Source organism: Carassius carassius, chromosome 23 (genome assembly GCF_963082965.1).
Source record: "Carassius carassius chromosome 23, fCarCar2.1, whole genome shotgun sequence".
In the NCBI taxonomy this organism is placed as follows: domain Eukaryota; kingdom Metazoa; phylum Chordata; class Actinopteri; order Cypriniformes; family Cyprinidae; genus Carassius; species Carassius carassius.
This window is the reverse complement of record NC_081777.1, coordinates 6,037,368-6,062,137: the sequence shown is the minus strand read 5'-3', so window position 1 is coordinate 6,062,137 and position 24,770 is coordinate 6,037,368. Positions and strand designations below refer to the sequence as shown.

At 36.3% G+C, this 24,770-nt stretch overlaps 1 protein-coding gene across 4 annotated transcripts in view; it reads left to right on the top strand.

The window, feature by feature from the left end:
* Window positions 1-24,770, top strand: part of nectin1b (nectin cell adhesion molecule 1b) — a 234,898-nt gene that overhangs the window by 173,551 nt on the left and 36,577 nt on the right. For 3 of the 4 annotated variants that reach the window (XM_059506088.1, XM_059506091.1, XM_059506090.1), the window contains exon 7: window positions 22,920-23,013. In XM_059506088.1, the coding sequence (XP_059362071.1) occupies window positions 22,920-23,013 (94 nt within the window). Of the gene's footprint in view, window positions 1-4,616; window positions 4,835-22,919; window positions 23,014-24,770 lie in introns of those variants that run through there. The other variant, XM_059506092.1, reaches the window with a different exon arrangement.

Sequence of the window (24,770 nt, the reverse complement as noted above, 5' to 3'; positions counted from 1 at the left end):
GTATGAAAATTGTAGAGTCACACTGAAGGCATCAAGAGCTATTTGACCAAGAAGGAGAGTGATGGGGTGCTGCGCCAGATGACCTGGCCTCCACAGTCACCGGACCTGAACCCAATCGAGATGGTTTTGGGGTGAGCTGGACCGCAAACAGAAGGCAAAAGGGCTAACAAGTGCTAAGCATCTCTGGGAACTCCTTCAAGACTGTTGGAAGACCATTTCAGGTGACTACCTCTTGAAGCTCATCAAGAGAATGCCAAGAGTGTGCAAAGCAGTAATCAAAGCAAAAGGTGGCTACTTTGAAGAACCTAGGATATGACATATTTTCAGTTGTTTCACACTTTTTTGTTATGTATATAATTCAATATATAATTCCACATGTGTTAATTCATTGTTTTGATGCCTTCAGTGTGACTCTACAATTTTCATAGTTATGAAAATAAAGAAAACTCTTTGAATGAGAAGGTGTGTCCAAACTTTTGGTCTGTACTGTATATATATATATATATATATATATATATATATATATTAGGGGTGTAACGGTTCACAAAATTCACGGTTCGGTTCGATACGATACACTGGTGTCACGGTTCGGTTCGGTACGGTACATTTTAGATACAGCAAAAAGAAAAAATTGGCAGATAAATTTCCTTGATTTTAAAAAATGTTTTATTTATTAAAACTAACAAAGTATGTTTTTTTTTTTTGTTTTTTTTTTTTTTTTTACATTGAACAATGATGGAGCTATTCGTTTTCTTAGCAGTATACTGTATAAAACAAAAACAGCTCCTTATAAAAAAAAATGAAAATGTTATATTATTGTAGTAGTTATGAACAAATACAAAGATGTAACTTTTTATATGGAACTCTATAACTCTTTATATTGAGTGTGTTTTTACTCAATTGGTTCTCTATAGGGCTTATGTTTTTTGGAACAAAGCAGGAATTACGGTCTGTCTGAAATGGGCTCATGAAGGAATATTGTAACGGGGCTCAATTACATTAAGCATGTGCTTAAAACCTACGTTTTCCACTACAGAGTAAGGCGCTCGCTCACTCAGTACGCGCTGAAGGCTTGTTGCAAAATGGCTAATGCGTTAAACAGACCAGAAATAGAAGATTCAATAACCAACAGGTTTGGTGTTTGGGTGCACTTTGGATCCCCCTTTAAGCTATAATGGTGATGATAGAATGAATAACGTAAATAACGTAAATGTAGCCTACCAATCGCCGTGGTGATGTCTTTTGCCCTGTTTGAATCCATTGGAAATGTCTGTCTAAATGCTGCGGGGATAGTTTGTTGCGTGTATGTTTCTCCTCTTTTCCGTCTTTTCCCAGATACTGACACACTAAGGTGATGTCGGCGTAAATGAGTTGACATGTTTCAAGTATTCCCTCTGGTGTTTTTTTTTTTTTTTGTATTCCCGCTGGTGTACCCTAGATGCGACATATCGTTGTTTTTTTTATCCACCACTCTCTTGCCATCACCATTATAGCTTACAGGGAATCCAAAATGCACCCAAACACCATACCTGTTGGTTATTGGAGGATCTTCTATTTCTGGTCTGTTAAACGCATTGGCCATTTTGCAACGAGCATTCAGCGTGTATTACTTATTGAGCGAGTGCCTGACTGAGTAGCCTAACATAAACTTATAAGTTGGTGTTTTTTTCTTCTTCGGGGGTGTCAGGGGCGTTGCCTGTTACGTCGTTTGGGTTATTGGGCCACCTTGTTGAACGCATATCATTATATTTCACAATTTTTTTTATTTTCCAAATATAATTAATTAGTCCAACGAACGGTTCAATACGAATACGCGTATCGTTACACCCCTAATATATATATATATATATATATATATATATATATATATATATATATTGAAATGAATGCAGATTTCTATAGAAATATATTATTTCATCACTTGCTCACCAATGAATGGTGCCATCAGAATGAGACTCCAAGGAGCTGATAAAAACATCACGATAATCCACAAGTAGTCCACATAACTTTGAAAAAGTTATGTATTAAAAAAAAACAAAAAACAAAAAACAAAAAAAGCTATGTATTAAAAAAAATATTAAGATGTTTTAATTTTCAAACATTGCTTCTGGCTAAATTGCAAGTCCTCTATCCATAATATTGTTTTCACCAGTGAAAATGTTCATTTTCGATGCAAACTATTCCTTTAAATCACAAATAAATAAATAAAATACTTTAAACATCATAAAGCAAGATAATCTTGTTTAAACCACAAAATTACATGAGATAATTAGTTTTTTTGTTGTATGAATAAATGTTTTATTACAGTTTATAAAGTTTTATGGTCAAATCAAGGGAGGAATCCATGGCAAGAAAAAAATAAAATAAAATCAAGATGTCTTAATAATTTGAGGCAGTTTTGTTAGTTTATCTTTAAATTACCATTCAAGATAAAATTACATTGTGATAAATATATTTATCGGCTGTATAATGTTATATTTAATAGGTAAATTTGCAATATTCCACATTCTTACAGTATGTAAGAAACATATTGACATATTGTACTGAAACATATTGCACAGGACTTGCAGCCAGTTTCCAGCTAAATATTCCCTCTGAGATCCTTCCCAGAATGCTCAGTGAACAGGCCAAAATTCAACGTGGCCACTGCCCTCATATAAAATTAAAACACTGGGAGATGAATTTAAGGACACATGGCTTTCTTTCTCTGCCACACTGAGATGTGGACTCACACACCCTGACCAGAACCAGAACCAGAACCAGCCCTATTAGCAACTCCTTTAGTCATGCTTCAGTTTAAAAAAACTAAACATAGGTAATGATATCACTTTCACCCTACACTGAGTCACTTGGATCAGTAAATCAGCATATTGCCGTTTATCCCCATGCAATAATTTAGTGATATTTAAAGTTAGTGTAATCTGTCCTTCTGAGAGGGTAATTAATCACTCACAGGAGAGGGTTGGTTTCTGTCCTTCATGGGAATATCGCCTTGGCAAACCAGTGTGAGGGTGCATGAAATCTGGCACAGGAGTTCTTAATTACCTCAGAGATGAAATTATGATGCTCATTTGAGAGACTCACAAAATCCATGCCATTTTGTTTTATGATTTAAAAGCTTGATATTTGATTTGAGTTTGGAAGCAGGTCTAAGTAAGCATCAGTTGGAAAAGTGGTCTGTATTATTACACAATATTTTAACAAACCTGCTACACTGCTTATTAATATTTGAAAAACTTTTCATTTTATTATTATTATTATTTATTTATTTTTATTTTTTTGCCAAATCAAACAACATATAAAATCATGTGGTTTTAAGCAAAATCTAAGATAACAACCTTTTTTATGACAAGGGAAAACGTTATATGGTGTAGCTTTCCAAAAAAAAAAGTGCTAATATTTATGATTTAATAATGAATGATATTCATAAAATGCATATTATAGCAATTATTGTAAATATGAAATGTTATAAATATAAACCATTCAATTTATAGCAGTATTCTTATTTAGAAATTGCTAGTAAACATTACAGTTACATGCAAAGAAACTGTAACACATTTAATTAATTATTCATTAGTAAGACATTTTGAAGTAAAAGGACTGAAATTGTATTTTCTTTTAACCCCAAAAGGAAGCCCCAAAAAGTTTTTTTTTTCTTTCTTTCTTCTTTTCTCATTATCACAACTGAATTTTCTTGTGATCTCGACAAAGTTAAAGTTGTTTTGGAACTCGAGAAGGAAGCTGTTAGGTGTGTAACTTTAATACCGAGCTGACGTGAATAAAACACCAGTCTCACTTACAAGGTGCAAGATTTCTCATAATTTGTTAAATGAAAAAACGGCTTTTTATGTGGAGAAAACAACTTTTTTAACTTGAAATCACAAGACATTTTTGTCAGGATCTAAAAATAATAATAATAATAACAATAATAATATGCAAAATATAATGCATTTGCCTATAGCAGGGTTTCAGTACTTGTAAAACATATGTCAGTAATCATTGTTTTATTTACTGCTTCGCAAACTCAATTTTTTTTTTTTTTCTAAACAGTGTGTACTGAAGACTCTTGGCTGTTTGTTTTCTTTCTCTTTCAGTCCTTCTGTGATTTACTCAGAATGCCTTATTTTTCCATCCTAAATGTAATTTATTTTGTTTTGTCATTATTTATGAAGGCAAAATAAGGGGGTTTTCAAATCATCGTAATTGAATGTAGTGCTGTTGTTTCCCCACAAGAATTCTAAATTTACCACCCAGCAATAAGCACTTGTGTTTGTCGGTAAATGTAAATCACCCCGTGCAGCTGCAATAAGTGTCAAAGCGTTCGGCTGTAGCTCTAACACGCATCCTGTCGCACCTTTTATCTGTGTCAAAAGTCAATATGCTTCAGTCGACCTTGTGAAACGGCACCTAAGATGGAGTAGCCTGCTAAAGACCTGGCATCTGCCCACGTTCTCTCTCGCAATCATTCCACAGGCCTAAAGAGACAAATAAAGCACGCTGATTTGGTCTCACAGGAATGAATTAGGAACAAATGAGGCTCTCCTCTCTCGCTTGCAGTCTTTCTCTGCTGCTTTGCTTCAGTAACCTCTCTCTCTCTCTCTTTCTCTGGATCCCAGCATCGCAGTGGCTGATAGCTGTGTGACAAAGCCAGAGGCCCCTGGGAATGAGGTCCCAGAGAAACCCGAATCCCTCACCAGGAAAGTAAAGGCCACAGCCTCCTAGTCTACCCCCTTTCTGAATTTCCCCTCATAGAGTCTCTGTGTGGCATGATGGCCTCCAGTTCTGTGTTTTGAGCTCTGTGTGAGCAGCATTTGAGCATTAATAGGACAGAATTGATGAATATGAGATCAATCAGAATTTCTGTCATGTTTCCAGTATGAATAACCAGAACTTCTTAAATCAAGATACATTCACTTAAGAACAAAATGACTTAAGAAATTAAGCATAAAATTTTGTATTAAAAAAAGAAGAAATATATATCACATTTCCCCCTTTTAATTTTAATACCCCACAGGTCAATACTAAAGATTTATTAATATTATTATTATTATTATTATTATTATTGCAATACATATTCTGGAACCCAAAAGTCACAATTACAATTAATTCTTTCATTCATGTACTTAGTGTTCCTTTGGGCTTCCATTGATTTGTAATTATGGTATTACTGGAGTAAAATCACTGAATCATCCAAATCTACACGTCCTCCTGTTAAATTTGATGTGGGGTGATATAATGATTATTTGAATTATAATCCAGCATTCATGTTAAAGGATAAGATTTTCAAACTAGTTTTGTTTTATCAAATAAATCAAGGAATTATATCAAAGTTTGAGACATGAGGTGAAAAAAAACAAAAAAACAAATAACTCATATATTAAAATAAAAAAAGTAGAACACTGCCCTGTCTCGCCTATATTTGTAGATACTTCTCAGGAAAATTAAAAAGAAAATAAATGTATGAATTCCTTGTACTGTCCAAGTTTTAATAGTTTTGACCAGACCGCAAACACTGTAGTTTTTTGGATGACTTTGCAGTAGCCAGATATGAAGAAATGCCTAAATGATGTGTGCGAGCTACAAAGTTAAGCTTTTTGAAGTGTGCGCTTTCATCATGCACTCTTTTGATGAAAAGTTATTTGTGTTACTTCTAAATCTCAAACTACTTTACACTGACTCACACTGCAAACTCTGCTCAATATGCTAAAACTCCCTTACCTCCGTTGGTCTCTTTTCTCTCTCTGTATTGCCTGCAAGCATGTTTCTGTCTGCTTGTCCAGAATATGAGTCCCTGGTGAACGGTGGTCCTCATCTAGTGCTGCTTGTTGCTGATGTTTCAGTGATAGTAGAGCTGTCGTGTCTGTGCTTGTATGTTTATTAACACTATTAAGAACCATTTTGACTACATATACATATAAAAAAAAAGAAAGAAAAAAAAAGAAACTTCCTCAAATAATTTTTCAAATATTGATTGCTGAAATAGTTTTTAGCATTTTGGTGTAATGGTGAGTTATAGTGAATATAATATAATATAATATAATATAATATAATATAATATAATATAATATAATATAATATAATATAATATACACTGTAAAAAATGTCTGCGATTTTAACGGTAATTTTTTTTTGAAAATGCTACAGTATAAACCTGTTAAATGGTTAATGGTAATTTCCTGTAAACTTTATAGGGAAAAACCGTAAACTTATGTTCCGAGAATTCTCTGCATTGCATTTCAAATTTTGTTTGAATTTGATGTTTTTTTTCTTTGAAATAACTATGTTTCTTCTTATTTTTTTCTTATCTGTTATGTTGTTAAATTAATGTTTATTGCATATTTCAGTTTAATGAGTCTCACCATGATGGTATTTAGTGTCTATGTGAATGACACTCTGTACCTTCTATGTATCTTATTTTTTAAAAGCTGCTTGTGATTGGCTTTGTTTCATGACATGACTTTCTCATCACCACCTACTTTTGGTGGTTACAAGTGTAATACAAAGTTACGAAACAGATTTCAGTACTTCAGTAAGTTGGTGTATTAATATTATATCAGTTAAATTACGGTATTAAACTGTAAATTTAAGGTAAAGCCATTAAACCTAAACTGTAAATTTAATGTAAAGCCATTAAACCTAAAACGGTGTAACTGTATTTGTACGGTATAAAACCGTTAAACCAAAAACAGTGTTACTGTATTTTGCAACCACAACTGCCGTTTCTTTTTACCGTATATTTTACGGAATATTTTTTACAGTGTAATATAATATAATATAATATAATATAATATAATATAATATAATATAATATAATATAATATAATATAATATAATATTCTGTATGTTTCATTTATTTGTTCATTTATTTATTTTCCTTTGGAGAGGATTGCGTCATCCTTTGTGATGTTTATGCAGTGTTTAATATCACAATGGAGTAGTTTTGAAATCAAGGTGAAGTACAAATAAAAGATTGTCAGAGTCGCAACAAAGAGTCTGCTAACAGGGATATCTATAAGAGTTTGTGAGCTCAGTGCCTCTTAGTGGCTTTACAATGATTTGTCAGAAATAGTCAATTCCCATAAGTCTCAGTTCTCACAGAGGCCTAAATGACACATAACGGTTGGTTGCTGATCATGAAGAACGCCACTGGCAGTTCAAGGAGTCAGTTACTGCTATTCAGTTCTCAATGGATAGGCAGTCTGTGAAAACAGATAAAGGCACAATGCAATAAAGCATAATATCTATCCCTAGGGATGAGTTTGTGATAATAAGTCATGTTATGTTGACTCCAAGGTATATAATCAATGCAATCTATTCCCTTGATTCTAAATGTGTTCCTGTGTAAAATAATAATGTGGCACTATTTGATTTTTGATCTATCTATCTATCTATCTATCTATCTATCTATCTATCTATCTATCTATCTATCTATCTATCTATCTATCTATCTATCTATCAGACAGATGCATGTATGATGGATAGATAGACTGTCACATAGATGGATAGGCAGATAGACAGAAAGGGTAAATAGATAGACAGTCAGATGCATGGAGGGAAAGACAGACAGAGACAAATAGACAGAAAGATACATAGATGGATGGAAAGTCAGACAGATGGACAGAGACAGATAGACGGATACATAGACAGATGGATGTATAAACAGAAAGACAAACAGATAGACATATACAAGTACAGATGGATGATAGACAGAAAGATAGACAGACTGACGTACAGTAGACAGACAGATGGACAGATACATTGAAAATACACAGAAAAAACAATAGACAGACGGCTTGATAGACAGATGGATAAGCAGATAGATAGACAGACTGACAGATAGACAAATACACAGAGACAGAAAGATACATGGACAGATGGATGGATAGACAGACAGACAGATATACTGATGGACAGATAAATAGACAGACGGTTAGACCAGCATATCATTGTCTCCTCCACATCAGATTGCATTTTCCCTGTTGCACAATTAGAAGTATCATTAGCATTTAAATTACCAAATAAGATTGTGATCAACAGAGATCAATGAAGGTGCCAGAGACTGGCCACACTTCACATCCTGCCCATGGAGATCTGGACCTGAAGTCTTAAAGAAACACAAGATTAACTTGGATTCACTGGCAGGCCAGGCTGCAGCTCTAATTGTAAAAAAACAGAGGGACAAAAAAAAAACATCATATTTAAACCTTTTCTTCTTCTCTATGGATTTAGACTGCATCTCTTGACTCATAGCCTCACTTCCTTTGTCAAAGGATTCCAGAAAGTAATTTCACTTTTTTTCTGTCTCTTCTCCTTCTTCCTAACTCTTTCTCATAGATTACTCTTTTCAGAGCAGGGATTAGCTATGTTTTTCTCTCTATCCCTGTCAAATCTCCACTCTTAAGCTGCCCTGAGCCTTTCGTGGCCGACAGACCAAGGAGAAGGGCAAGTCGTGAAAGTGGCCAGACATCCTCGAGAAAACCTAAACTCTTATGTTTCCTGTCAACAATGGTTTCCTGTCAACAGCGTTCCCATGCAGGTTCAAATATTTGGATGGAGCGGTCAACCTGTAGGCCGGTTCATGGCACAATATTTTAACACCCAAGAAAAAAAAACATATATGGGGGATTTCTGTCCCTTCATATTGGATCATAATAGATGTGAAATATGGAGACTATGGTATACCCCATGTGCAGCTGAAAAGATTTTGTCTTCTCTGTCTCTCCCCACATCACCGCAGCGCAGGCTGCGTACACTCATATGCGTCATTCATATGCTGTCGAAAACAGTGCATCCTTGTAATGCGGCTGACACAGAAGAGTGTATGCAGCCTACACTACGGTGATGTTGGGAGAGACTAGAGTCATTATTTTTGTTTTGTAATCTCGTCACTTCAAAACATTACCGTTGAACCACTGATGGCAGATGGACAATTCTGACAATGCTTTTCATACTTTCCTGGACATTGACGGTGTATTTTAATTGGCAGTCTATGGGACAGTAACAAGCCTCTTGGTTTTCATCCAAAAAATATTAAATTGTGTTCTGAAGACGGACTAAGCTTTTACAGATTTGAAATGATATGGGGGTAAGTGATTAATCGCCTTTTTTTATTTATTTTTTTGGGGGGGTGGGGTTCCTTTAACTTTTCTTTACACTTTTGTGCAGATAAATTCCATTTAATTTAAAGAAGTATGAAGAGTGATTGTCTTTATTCATCAGATATAAGATTGTTAGAGTATAGTGAGCTATTTAAACTAATGCAGCTGAAATGCAACAGATTGGAAACATGAGTTCCCTTCGTATCCCAATTTGTCGGTCACCATCTCACGTGATGTCTTCGTTCCCTCCGGGGAACAAGGGTTACATACACAACCGAAACATTATTTTCTGCTTGCTGTGTCTGGGCGTCTTTCTTTCCTGGTGGATTTTAGTAGCCAAATCAATTGTTCAGCACTGTGATTCATACTTGGTACACATTTGAATTAAAGCACTATTCTGTGTCTCAGCTGGATACTCAATAAGAAAAAAAAACTTGTTAAATCACTACCAGGTACTGGTATGAGGTACTACTGTGGTACCTCATAAGTCTAATGTCAATAATAACATAAATTTTCTTTATAGAGCAAGCACATTGAATTCAAAATGGGATCAAAGAGTGAGTTATTTTTTCTATGAAAAGAAAAGCTGAATTATTTAGTTTCCTTTCATTAGTTTATCCATTTGAAGAAAGATAATGGTGCTTCTGGAAGTGACGCTGTCTGTCAAGGCTTATCTCTCTGGAAGTCTGGGTTTCTCTCTCTCTTACACACAAAAATACTTCCTGAGCTACCTACCTAGACGGTAGGGGTGTGACGAGACACTTATCCCTTATCACACTTATTTTTTCCGAAATTTCGTTTTAATTTATCTTTTCAAAATTATTTTTTTTTCTGTTCTGTATTGCTTTTTTTTTATTTTTTTTCTCAACTAATTTTTAATAGTTAAATTAAACTGTATTCATAAAAAAACAAAACATGTAATTAATTAAAAGCATGAAACATACATTGTCACATCAGTTTATTAAAAGTTTAACAAAAATTACATGTTTAGGTCCCTATGATTTTTTTTATTTAATTTTTTATCACTATATTATTTATATGTTTTATTGTTACCAACTTCTGTTTTAGCATGTCTAATTGTTTTAATATATAAACATCTTAATTGATTATTATTTTTTCTTAAAGTAGCCTTATGAATTGGTTACCCTCAGAAATTTGGTGTCAAATGAAGGCATAAAACATTAATTTAATTTATTATTTATCTTTTAATTATTGAAAATTAAGCAAACTAAATTTTTTGGCAAACAAAGGGGATTTACTATTAAAATTAAAACATGGAAAACATGTTGTATGATTAATCCTTAAAAAAATATGTTTGTTTCATTTTAGTAGTAGTAGAAGTAGTAGTAGGCTGTCAGTGGTGTATTGTAATGAAGTATTAATACTTCGTTACAATACTTAAGTATTTTTGGGAGTATCTGTACTTTACTTGAGTTCCAATATTTCAGCCGACTTTTACTTTTACTTCACTACATTTCATAATTAAAATTACTTTTACTCCAACACATTTCCCCTTAGTATATTCATTACTTACTATAAAATAGTCAGAAGAACTCACAAATCAGTGGTTTGGCATTTGCAAGTTAGACTCCTGAAAACAGCAGCTGGCGTTCCCTATCTCCTTCCACTTCAGCCAGATCTGGCACCCAATCTATGGGTATGGAATCACGCTCTGCAGTTTCTTCCTCCCTGAGAGAGGGATCGAAACTCTGCCTTTCTTCCTCTGAGGAGGACGATGTGGAATCTGTCCACAGGGATTCGCCACCCCATTCGCCACAGTATGAGGAGCTTTTAAAGGTGGTTACTCACGTGGTTGCCAAGCTTAACATGGAATGACCCGCCGAGAAAACATCTGAACTGCAGAAAAGCAAGCTTGATGAACGCTTTCTGCGGGCGAGTCAATCACCTCCTAGCCGGGGCCTTCCCTTTTTTAACGATCTGCATGAAGATATAGCCATATCATGGAAATGCCCATTCTAAGCCCCCCTCTACATCCCCGCGTCTGATTATTACGGCAATGTGGTGGGGATGGGAGAGCGTGGCTACAGAGCGATGTCTCCGGTGGAACAGACGCTCGCAAGCTATCTGTCCCCCGGAGCTGCATCGTGGTGACTGCAGTGACCCTCTGATCTGGATACAGACTGGATCTGGTGGCTACGGTGACCTCGGAATAATAGAGAAACAGACTAATATTAGCATAGATGCCATTCTTCTAATGATTTAGCAAGTACATCGGGTGTTATGGGAAGTGTTCCCGGTACCGGCTTACCTAATTAATGCAGCCTAAAAATCCTTTAACGGATTTGGATATTAAAAGCATATTAGTATGTTATGTGTAAGCCAGGTTAAAGAGATGGGTCTTTAATCTAGATTTAAACTGCAAGAGTGTGTCTGCCTCCCTAGAGTTTAGGCACCAAATAGGAAAAGGATCTGCCACCTGCAGTTGATTTTGATATTCTAGGTATTATCAAATTGCCTTAGTTTTGAGAACGTAGCGGACATAGAGGATTATAATGTTAAAGAAATACTGAGGTGCTAAACCATTCAGGGCTTTATAAGTAATAAGCAATATTTTAAAATCTATACAATGTTTGATAGGGAGCCAGCGCAGTGTTGACAGGACTGGGCTAATATGGTCATACTTCCTGGTTCTAGTAAGCACTCTTGCTGCTGCATTTTGGACTAGCTGTAGTATTTTTTTACTAAGCGTGCAGAACAACCACCCAATAAAGCATTACAATAATCTAACATTGAGGTCATAAATGCATTTATTAACATTTCTGCATTTGACATTGAGAGCATAGGCCGTAAATTAGATATATTTTTGAGATGGAAAAATGCAGTTTTACAAATGCTAGAAACGTGGCTTTCTAAGGATAGATTGCGATCAAATAGCACACCTAGGTTCCTAACTGATTACGAAGAATTGACAGAGCAGCCATCAAGTCTTAGACAGTGTTCTAGGTTATTACATGCAGAGTTTTTAGGTCCTATAATTAACACCTCTGTTTTTTCAGAATTAAGCAGTAAGAAATTACTCGTCATCCAGTATTTTATATCGACTATGCACTCCATTACTTTTTCAAATTGGTGTGTTACACAGGGCCATGAAGTAATATAGAGCTGAGTATCATCAGCATAACAGTGAAACCTAACACCATTTTTCCTGATGATATCTCCCAAGGGTAACATATAAAGCGTGTAGAGTAGCGGCCCTAGTACTGAGCCTTGAGGTACTTTGTACTGCACTTGTGATCGATATGATACCTCTTCATTCACTGCTACGAACTGATGGCGGTCAATTAAGTATGATTTAAACCATGCTAATGCACTTCCATTAATGCCAACAAAGTGTTCAAGCCTATACAAAAGAATGTTGTGGTCAATTGTGTCAAACGCAGCACTAAGATCCAATAGAACTAACAGAGAGATACAACCATGATCAGATGATAAGAGCAGGTCATTTGTAACTCTAAGGAGAGCAGTCCCAGTCTCAGAACTATGATACGGTCTAAATCCTGACGGGAAATCCTCACATATACCATTTTTCTCTAAGAAGGAATATAATTGGGAGGATACCACCTTTTCTAGTATCTTGGACAGAAAAGGGAGATTTGAGATTGGTCTATAATTAACTAGTTCTTTGGGGTCAAGTTGTGGTTTTTTGATGAGAGGCTTAATAACAGCCAGTTTGAAGGTTTTGGGCACATATCCTAATGACAATGAGGAATTAATAGTAGTAAGAAGAGGATCTCTGACTTCTGGAAGCACCTCTTTTAGGAGCTTAGTTGGTATAGGGTCTAACATACATGTTGTTGGTTTAGATGATTTAACAAGTTTATACAATTCTTCCTCTCCTAGGTAGAGAATGAGTGGAACTTTACCTCAGGGGGTCTATAGTGCACTGTCTGATGAGATACTGTAGCTGATGGCTGAATGGTTACAATTTTATCTCTAATAGTATCGATTTTAGAAGTAAAGTAGTTCATAAAGTCATTAAAGCTGTGATGTTGGGAAATGTCAACACTTATTGAGGCTTTATTTTTTTGGTTAATTTAGCCACTGTATTGAATAAATACCTGGGGTTATGTTTGTTTTCTTCTAAAATAGAAGAAAAGTAATCTGATCTAGCAGTTTTTAATGCTTTTCTGTAGGATAGGTTACTTTCCCGCCAAGCAATACGAAATACCTCTAATTTTGTTTTCCACCAGCTGCGCTCCATTTTTCGGGTTGCTCTCTTTAGGGTGCGAGTATGCTCATTATACCATGGTGTCATACTTGTTTCCTTAACCTTCCTTAAGCATAAAGGAGCAACTGTATTTAAAATGCTAGAAAAGAGAGAGTCCATAGTTTCTGTTACATCATCAAGTTGTTTTGAGGTTTTGGATATGCTAAGGAATTCGGATACATCAGGAAGATTACTTAAAAAGCAGTCTTTTGTGGTAGAAGTGATGGTTCTTCCATACTTGTAACAAGAAGTAGAATTTACAATTTTGGCTATATGAAGTTTGCACAAAACTAATTAATGATCTGAGATCATCACTTGGCTGCATAATTTCAACACTATCAACATAAATTCCATGTGACAGTATTAAATCTAGAGTATGATTTTGACAATGAGTAGGTCCTGAAACGTGTTTTCTAACCCCAATAGAGTTCAGAATGTCTATAAATGCTGATCCCAATGCATATTTTTCATTAACAACATGGATATTAAAATCACCAACTATTAAAACTTTATCTGCAGCCAGAACTAACTCGGATGTAAAATCACCAAACTCTTAATAAAGTCTGTATGGTGCCCTGGTGGCCTGTATACAGTAGACAGTACAAACATAACTGGGGATTTATCATTAACATTTGTTTCTCTGGATAATGTTATATGAAGCACCATTACTTCAAACGAGTTATACTTGAAGCCTGCCCTCTGAGAAATCCTGAAAACGTTGTTATAAATTGAAGCAACACCTCCCCCTTTTCCTTTTAGACACGGCTCATGTTTATAACAGTAATCTTGGGGGGTGGACTCATTTAACCTGTTAGCCAGCATCCCGACGCCCTCATCCTGAAAGCCCCTAAACTCGCACGTGTCAGTGTTTACTAATAGATTAAATGAAACGGGACAAATTTAATCTTGACAAACTATGTATCATTATAAAGATCTAAGCCTCAAGCATCAACGACAGATCGCTGTTTTTCAATGGAAAACTTATAAAGACTGTATTTGCTACATTTGTGTAAGCAGTACACATAAAAACATGAGCAATGGAAACACTGTACATACCAGATCTGTCGTAATAATGACTTATAAACACATCCACAGCTGTAAATCCCGGTTTAGTTAGAAAGGTAAGCATCCACTGAATGACATCTCATGGAGCACGTTTAGTCCAACGAAGCAATAACTTTGTAATATGGATCATAATTCCTTTGTTTACGTTTCAGTTCTTCAGCGACAGAATTGTTTGAGTCCGTTATGGAATAACTCACGGTCAGAAACTGCGTCTTGGTAATAAAAAAATGGCATGGTTTTGCAGTTTACAGTGTCACAAACAGAATGAGACGATCCACCGGAAAAAAGAATGAATGAAAGATAGTATATTTGAATTTTGGCGCTCCCTCCTGAGGGCTCCTGACGCGCTCTGACGCACCTGTCAGCTGATGTAGGCAGAACTTATTGCGATCGCCTTTTTCTTTGTTTCTTTTATTTTTCAACAGTTTTTATATATGTGAGAGTGTGTTTTATATTGAATGTGAATGTATCTGCATGATTACCTTCTGTTTGAGTGCAAATCAGCCCAAATCAGCTCGCTATTACTGTTTGATCACGGCTATCAAAGTGAACGCATCTATATGAATAGAGAGAGTGGATTATTTACTTTGGCACATTTGTATTATTACCATCTGTATAAGTGGCCATCAGCACATCAGGTATGTGGGCCTCAAAGGCCTTTCTAGCAGGTGTGTCCATCATGGACATCTGCAACGCTGCGGGGTGATCCAAGCCCTCAACCTTTGTAAGATTTTATGGCCTAGATATTCCAGTCACTCCAGGCGCTTCAGTTCTCTCGTCCTAAACTGTATACACACTAGGCAGGGATTTGGTAGTCTGACAGTGTGGGCACCTTGTTCCCCGTAGCGTTTTCAATGCAGCTCGAGTTGCTGAAGAGGAACGTCTCTAGGTTATGCACGTAACCATAGTCCCTCGAGGGAACGAGACGCTGCGTCTCGATGCCATACCCCCGGCACCCCTGCCAGCGCTTGCTGGTACTCTAAGCTGACGCCAGCTGTGCGGCACATGTTTTTATAGCTTCCTGGTTGCTTACGTCACCCCGGCCATGACGTCACGCTCTTCCATTGAACAGATTACACAAAATATTCAGAGTCGCTCACGCTAGACACGTTCACCGTAGAGTTTTCGACGCAGCGTCTCGTTCCCTCGAGGAACCATGGTTACATGCGTAATCTAGAGACGTTTTAGTGACTTCCTTGTTGGCTTCACGAGAGAGCAGGAAGTTGCCGCTCGATGAAACAGCGCATTTGCGCCATTCATTAACAGAGACATGTAGAACAAGCAGGATTTAAATTAACATTTACGGCTTTATATATACAGATATATATCCGGATTTTGATTTAAGTGTAATGACTTTTGTATATATACTTTCAAGTTCATCAGATCTCGTGAGGCATATTGGATCTCGTCACACCCCTACTAGACACCATTTTAAATGAACTGTTGACTACAAAATGTAAAATCTCTCATATCCATATGATTTTCTTCTTTGGAACACAAAATAAGATTTTTTGAGGAATATTCTGGTTATTCCTTTCAAATTAATGAAAGTGAATAAGAACTGGGGCTGTGAAAGCTCCAAAATAACTTGGAAGCATATTAAAGCATATTAAATATAAACATTAAGTCTTATAAAACATCAACAGCAAATACAAATCTGCATTTTACTTTTTTACTAATTGTTCTTAGTAATTGCATGAGTCAGTGTACATGAACTCTGCAAAAAAAAAAAAAAATTGCAAAATGATTCAGACTCTTAAACCTACTAGAGACAGAGATTGTCCTACTATAAGGAGATGAGAGGGTCTGTATTACTTACTTTTGGAGAAAGCATAATGACAAATTTGGATCATGAGTCCCTTAATAACTAAACTCAATTGTCGTTTACAGAATGAATGAGTGCCATAAGCTGAATCCCACCTGTTGCAAAAAGTCAGTGACTTCTCTTATAAAACAGCATTTTTATTTTTTTTTCATGGTAAACTATAAAAATATTTAAATCCAAAAGTATTGTTTAGTGTAAAACATGTTGAAAATTTGCAGATAGGCTATTGATTCATTAAATGATAAGCCGTTTCCTCTAAAAAGCTGTTTATTCAGCATAGTGAGGCCCCTTTTCCACTGATATCCATTCAAAAATAAAAATAAAAATAAAATAATAATAATAATAATCTTAATAATAATAATGGCCTCTGGTCTCCTCTCCCACTTTCTGCCAGACCGGAAGCATTAGCTTTAGCCGTTACGCTTTTTAGGCTATTGTTTTACATAGTGTTAAAATTGCATTTTAGCGTTGGTGAATGGTTAAGTCCTGTAAAATATAGAGGAACATGTCAGTCTTAGGACTGCAGGCAGCTGCTGATTGGACATTGCATTGCTGCAGTACATCTGTCTCCAGCTGTGACCAGTTAGGAACAGCTTCTGAGGACACGGGTCAAGAAGACCCAGTCTGCTCTAATTGCACTGTGTGTCTGTCTTAAATTTAAATAGAAGCAGGCTGGGCACATAAGGTCATTTTTGCTGTACAGTAGTGATGTTATAACATTAGTTGATTCTGCACTAGATCCCCCCCCCCCCCCCCACACACACACACACTAGGCATAGAAAACAACAGACAAAGCGATAACAGAATATTGCTTTCTTGCAACTAACACAATTATACTAAACTGTGACATTTTGCATAATGATTTTTTTGCATATTCATTAGTTTTTTTTTTTTTTTTTTTTTTTTTACAAGCAGACAGTAAACGAGAGGTGATACAAGATGATAGAACCTCACAGCATTGTAGTACAAGAAACTGTACATTCTAGAAACTCTGCAGTATTCACAGATTATTTTATCACAGCCTGTAAGCAGTGTTTAGACTGGCAGTTACATTACTCATATTTAGAGCACCTTAAAACAGCTTCAGTCATCTGCATGCTTATGCAGATATGTGGTTTGGTAGAATTATGGACTCTTGACAGCTTTTATGTTAATTATAATGCATCATCATTATCCTGTGTAATTGTTGTCTGTGTGAAAAGTGCATATGTACGTGTTCCATTTCTTCAACTATTTATCTTTTTGGAGCTCTTTTCTTTTTCTTTTTCATTTTCATCTCTTATTAATGGATGAGTGTGTCTGTAACAAGGAAGCAATACCTGGAGAAAGCTTTTGGGTTAGCACCGCCAAAGCATCACAATGAAAGTTAAAATTACCCCCTTGGTAGAATGTGTCATGAAATATGGGTCATTTTTGCTTACGAGACATTCACATCAGCTAATTAATAAAATCTTTTAATGTAAAATTCAAAACGTTTTCTATAGTGCAATAAAACTGTACTTTAAGTATAATTTGCTGAACTCAAAGATATAAGACTTTTTCTATGTACACTAAAGGCCTATGTCTCTCAAATATTGTTCACAAATCTGTCTAAATCGGTGTTAGTGAGAACTTCTCCTTAGCCGAGATGATCCATCCACCTCACAGGTGTGGGTGGGTGGGGGGTTACAGACATGCTAAGTGGATGACATGTCCGGTGAGTATGCTGGCCATGCAAGAACTGGGATCTTTTCAGCTTCCAGTAATTGTGTAGAGATCTTTGCAACATGGGGCCATGTATTATCATGCTGCAACATGAGGTGATGATTGTGGATGAATGGCACAACAATGGGCCTCAGGATCTCGTCATGGTATCTCTGCATTCAAAATGTCATCAATAAAATGCAGCTGTGTTCATTGTCCACAACATACGCCTGCCCATACCATAGCCTCACCGCCACCATGGGCCACTCGATCCACAACGTTGACATCAGCAAACTGCTCACCCACACGACGCCATACACGCTGTCTGCCATCTGAACTGTACAGTGAAAACCGGGATTCATCTATGAAGAGAACATCTCTCCAAAGTGCCGGATGCCACTGAATGTAAGCATTTGCCCACTCAAGTCAGTTATGACGACGAACTGCAGTAAGGTCAAGACCTCAATGAGGACGACAAGCATGCAGATGGGTTTCAGTTTCTGACAGATTGTACAGAAATTCTTTAGTTATGCAAACCGATTGTTGCAGCAGCTATCTGGGTGGCTGGTCTCAGATGATCTTGGAGGTGAAGATGCTGGATGTGGAGTTCCTGGTCTGGTGTGGTTACACATGGTCTGTGGTTTTGAGGCCGGTTGGATGTACTGCCAAATTCTCTGAAACGCCTTCAGAGACGGCTTATGGTAGAGAAATGAACATTCAATTCACGGGCAACAGCTCTGATGGTCATTCCTGCCGTCAACATGCCAATTGCACACTCCCTCAAAACTTGCGATATCTGTGGCATTGTGCTGTGGCCTTTTATTGTGGCTAGCCTAAGGTTCACCTGTGCAATAATCATGCAGTCTAATCAGCATCTTGATATCTGTGAGGTGGATGGACTATCTCAGCAAAGGAGAAGTGCTTACTAACACAGATTTAGACAGATTTATGAACGATATTTGAAAGAAATAGGCCTTTTGTGTACATAGAAAAAGTCTTAGATCTTTGAGTTCAGCTCATTAAAAATGGGAGCAAAAACAAAATTCCTGCATTTATAATTTTGTTCAGTATATATATATATATTGAGCTTGTGTTGACCACAGACCTTCTTTGGGGCATTTAACCATACAACCCCCCACCCCCCACAATTAAGTTCAAGATGATGAAATCAGAAGTGCTAAAATGCTAACTGATTTCCAAGCCTACACAAATACGACATATCTGGAGCACTCTTTTTATGAAGAAATCTTAAAGGCACAGCAGCAAAAAACAATCAATTTAACTGTATGGGTGGAAGAAAGGGTGGAAAATTACAATTGAACAACTAAATTCTGACTCAATTGGATGCAAGAAATCTTGACTTATGAGTGAAACCTAGGATAGAAATATTAAATAATACTTCAAATTAGTGTACGACCCTTTTTAAGCAAATAACTGCTAACTCATTTGGTGCACAGTCCTTTCAAAGTGACTCTGGTTTAAGTGCTTTGCTTGATGCCACAGTGAGCACAGAAACTCTTTATTAACTGACTCACATTCTTTTGGTAGTAAAACATACAAACTTTGTATTGGCAGCCTCGACCATTAGGCTTTCAACACCATGTGTGTGCGATTCTGTGTGTGAATGTCAAGAAACCTGTCAAGAACATGTGTCAAGCTTTTTTCAGTCTAAGTTCAAAAGAAAAAAAAGAAAAAAAAGAAAAAGATGTGCAAAGTTTAAAGAAAATGTAAGCATGTATTAAGGCTCATAAATTTATCATTGTAATGAAAATTAATCACTCAGTCCCTTCAAATTCACATAATTATAATGCAAAATGTTTAAGAATAGTGAAATAAATATATATATATATATATATATATATATATATATATATAATTGAGAGATATAAACTAAAAATTGCTAAATAAATAAAACTTTGAAATGTAAAATTTTGAATTTTTAAATCTAAATATCAAGGAAAAAGTTAAAGCTCTCGTAATTCAGATTTTAGTATTTTTTTTTCTCAGCATTCTGAGTTTATATCTTGCAATTCTGAATAAAAGATCATATTTCATCGCAAATCATATTTCATCTCATTTCGTCAACTTCCATTTTAATTGTGAGATAAAATGTTGCTATTTATTTGTTTAAAATATATTTAGCTTTAATTCCGTGGCAGAAATTGGCTTCCATACATTCCAATTATGAGAATGCATATTTAGAAATTTTACATAATAATGTTATATTGGAAAAATTTTAATGGTTAAAAAATATGTTTGATTTTTCTATATGCAAATTTCACTCTTTATTTATTTATTTTTATTGTTTTAAATTCTGACTATGTATGTCAGAATTGCCACTCCTCTGTTCTGCCGTGATACAAGGTGATGTGAAGTGGAAGTGATGTGTATAAAAGAGGAAATGAAGAGAGGCACTCATGCGCAAAGCAGCCCTGACTTTATAGAGCCCGTTTTCCCTCGTGGAAAGGTCAAGCAACTCCACAGTGACATGAGGCGGTGTGTTTGCCTCTAGAAATGTACATTGTAGTGCATTTGTGTAAAATGTAAAAGCGTTATATATCCTGTCTTTCCCTTGCTCTATTTTTGACACACACACATGTTTGTTTTTGTGAAAAGTAGGGACATCCCATAGGCGTAATGGTTTTTATACTGTACAAACTGTATATTCTATGGCCCTACACGGACCCTACACCTAACCCTAACCCTCACAGGAAACTTTGTGCATTTTTACTTCTGTATGATTTATAAGCGTTTTGAAAAATGGGGACATGGGTTATGTCATAAGTCATAAGTTATGTCATAAGTCACCCTCTCCTTGTAATACCTGTGTCATACCCATGTCATTATTCAAAGTTGTGTCCTGATATGTCACAAAAACAAGAGCACACACATACACACACACACACACACAGAGAGAGAGAGAGAGAGAGAGAGAGAGAGAGAGAGAGACCATGCTTCATTATCTATCAGCACAGACATCTTGTCAGAATAAGCAGGATGATGTCTGACTCCTAACATGTTGGAGGAAAGAGCTTTCCTCTTTCTGGAAATTAGATGGCAATGCCTGCGCAGCTCACTTGTCACATTGAATTATTTGGGTCTCCTTTATGTGATGCAAATAACGACACTCAAAAACTTATTAGAGCAGCGTCTGTGTATGTATGCGTGCGTGCAGATGAGCATTTGTGTATACACCCACATTCTCGTATCGCCTTGCGTAGGAACATGTGTGCTTACTTGCGTGAGCTTGTGTACGTGTGTGTGGCAGTTTGACATCTGCTTTTGAGTTTTGTCTGAGTTCTCCTCTGGGAACTGGCTTTTATTTGAATTTTCAGGCTTTATGAATGAAAATACAGTGCAGAAAATTGGAGAGTTTATGATTCACCAGATTTCGTTCTACAGTTTTTGCTCAGTGACTGGTGACTTATTTGAAGTAAAACTGAATATCAGGTGTTTGCATGAACTCTCCAGGACCACATCAGGTGTGTGCTGAGGCCCAGGTGTGCTGAAGTGTTATGTGTGAGGTCATGGATTGGGTTAGACAGCGGGTGATTGAGTGCTTTCTGCAGTATAACCACTGCAATGCACAAGTTAGAGTTTAGCTAAACGTGCTAATAAATGCAGAGCACAAATTCCAAGTATTGGTCACATCGCATTAAGTTACGCCAAATTTTTTACGTAAAAAGTAATGCATTACTTTACTAGTTACTTGAGACAAAAAGTTATCTTATTATGTAACTCTGTTACTTGTATAGTGTTGCCTCCGACACATTCGCTAAATGTGATGGAACTCCAGATTCATTTCTGCAAATCAGTTCTTTCAGCCTACATCTTGGACAAGTTTCCTACATGTTTTGGACCTAAAACAAACAGGACATTCAATGATGCACAAATACAGATGTGTCCTAGATGTCTAAAATAGAACTGAAAAAAAATACATAAAATAAAAATCTTTTAAACTCCATGATTTAGTTCAAAGAGTAAGACAGCTTGATATGTAGCTACGAGTTTTGAGCAGACTACATGAAGAAAAACCCTGATGGAAAACAGTGGTTTCAGCTTTTTCTTCATGCTGTCTGCTGGTTGACTGGTTTTTCTACACTTCTTTAGCTGTTCAGGCTTGGAAGACCAGCTTGGCCAGTTTATACCAGTCTCTAGCTGCCTTTAGCTGCCTTTCTTCAGCAGGGAATAGATGGTGATAGTATATATAGCAATATTAAGGACCTTTAAAAGGATGTAAGCCTTCATATCATGTCGTCAGGTGAATGTATTTCTTCAAAAATAGATAGAGAGAGAGAGAGAGAGAGAGAGAGAGAGAGAGAGAGAAAGAGAAAGAGAAAAAGAAAGAAAGAAAGAATAGTGAGGATTCCAGAGTTGATTTCACAAATTTGGCAATTGAACAGCAATAGTTAAAAGTAAAACCAAATTAAAATAGAGTTATTTACAAGCCAAGTTAACCCAATGCTAGTTATTTGTGACCTAGTGTGAACTTTGTCTCAATTTATACTACGTCTGCAAAGTATAATAAAATTCATGAGGCGTGGTATGACATTTTCACAGCGTTCCCCGTTGTCTCCCAGTTTGATGGCGATTCTGAATTGAAGTAACGAATGGCTGGTGCAACTCTTCCCTACTGCATCTCACATCATGGATCAGACCTGTGTTCTCTGTTTGCTGTCTGTCTGACACTTTAACGGATTGATGGGAACATTGGTGGGCTATAATTCAAGCCGCCCTTGTCCTAACGCTCCCATTCTTTCCTCTCCATTTTGCCCATTACAATCCGGTTTCATTATCTCTCTCTCCATGGCTAGTGAGAGCCATTGAAAGGGCACGGCTGAAATGGCACTGGCTACAACAAAGGCAGTGTAAGGAGATGCCTATCAAACCCCCGGCAGGGGGGAAAGGCAGACGTGGGCATGACTCCTCATTACGTGTGCTCATACAAGGCTTAAGCCACGGCCGCATGAAAGCTCTCTCAGGGTACCGGGTGTCAGTCTGTTTTCTTTTCTTCCAACAGGACTGACCTCCCCCCTGCTCATAAGCCGGCCCCTCCGCCACCCAAGAAAAAGAGCAGCGACATGAAAGGTGGCCTGACGTCTGACGAGATCCAGGTAGGGCGTCTTCCTCTTTTCCACACACGCCATGTCTCAGGAAACACTTACAGCACCACCCATGATCTTCAGTGTGCCTCTGAATCAATACTTTCACATGTTTAACTTCAAAAAGTTGCACTTTTTCAGTTAAAATTAGAGTTTTTTAGACCTAAACCTTGTGTTTTGTTATCCAGGTGTTTGTGATGATGTCAGGCCTCAGTTTATACAGAAAAATGCTACCATGTCCGTTATTTTTCTGCACACCCTGTAATTGCTTCTACTTTCTTAAGGTTATTATTAAATATATACACAATAATTCATGCATATATATTTTACAACATATATTTGACCATTTAACATATGTTAAGTACATAGACACATTTTATTTATAAGTCTTTTACATTAAAAGTAATTTACTTTTATAGAAACGTAACATCAAAAGTTTTATTTCTGTAAAGCAGCCTGGACATTAACCTTTGTTTAAGTATAGTTCATCCCCCCCCCCCAAAAAAACCCTGCAAATTCTGTCTTTAATTACTCCCCCTTATGTCGTTCCACACTCCGTAAGACCTTTGTTCATCTTTAGAACACAAATTAAGTCACAAATTAAAATTTTGATTTAATCCTAGAGCTTTCTGACCCTGCATAGGCATGTGTTGTGGTACTCTTCTGAACGTGAATCAACACAGAACACAGAACTAACAAAGAAGAGAAGAAATTGTTGAATAAAATCATTATTTTTGTATTCTTGTGGCTTCATAAAATGATACATGGGCTAATTTAACAATGTACTTGCTTCTTTTCTGGTCCTTGAACGTGGTAGTTGCATTGTTGTCTATGCAGGTTCAGAAAGCTCACTGATTTCATCACAAATATCTTAATTTGTATTCTGAAGATGAATGAAGGTCTTACGAGATTGGAAGGACATGAGGGTGAATAATTAGTGAGATAATTATTATTATTATCTTTTTTTTGGGGGTGAACTAAACCTTTAAAGCATCCTTGCTGAATAAAAGTGTTAATATAAAAAGATAAAATCATAAAAGGTAAAACTGTAGCTGTGCTTTAAATGTAAAATGCTGTGCTTTTTAGATTTGCATTCAGTACAGATCTACTAACGCCAACCACAGGTCAATTGGTTTCTCCTGATCCACCAATTCCAATGATGATCAAAAGAAACCTACACCATGCATCAGTTTCTGGTCATTTTTAGCTCCATTTTAATGAAGCACTAATTTAAAACAGCTTATTTCCAATTCCGCCTTAGGAACCAAGAAGTGCCATCGCAGAGCATTTGATTGAAAATACTAATTTAATCTCTTCAACAGCTACTGAAAAACTGTTGATTTAATCACCTTCAACAAAACTGAAAAACAGAGCTTGCATGACTGCATCGAGGGAAAAAGTAAAAAATAAATTATAATAATAATAAATAAAATCTGGTATAGCTCTAAGAATATTGTTGCGTGAAAGTCCCAACAAACGCAGTGAACATGCTGAAGCAATTATGAGTCTATGAAGGATCCAGATAGATGAAATTAAACAAATGATGGCCACTATGCCAAGATGATCTCATGCTGTCAAATAGTCCAAAGGCTATGTGAGATGGAAGTCGGGAGTCCAGGGCAGCAATTTAACATTTTTCCACTTTGTAATAATAGATTCTCTATAGTTTCCTGCATTTCTAGTATTTTAGTTTTTTTTTTTTTTGATTATCTATCAATTATATTACTGTTTCCTTTTGTGGTCTGAAAAGTGATAATTTGTTTGAAATA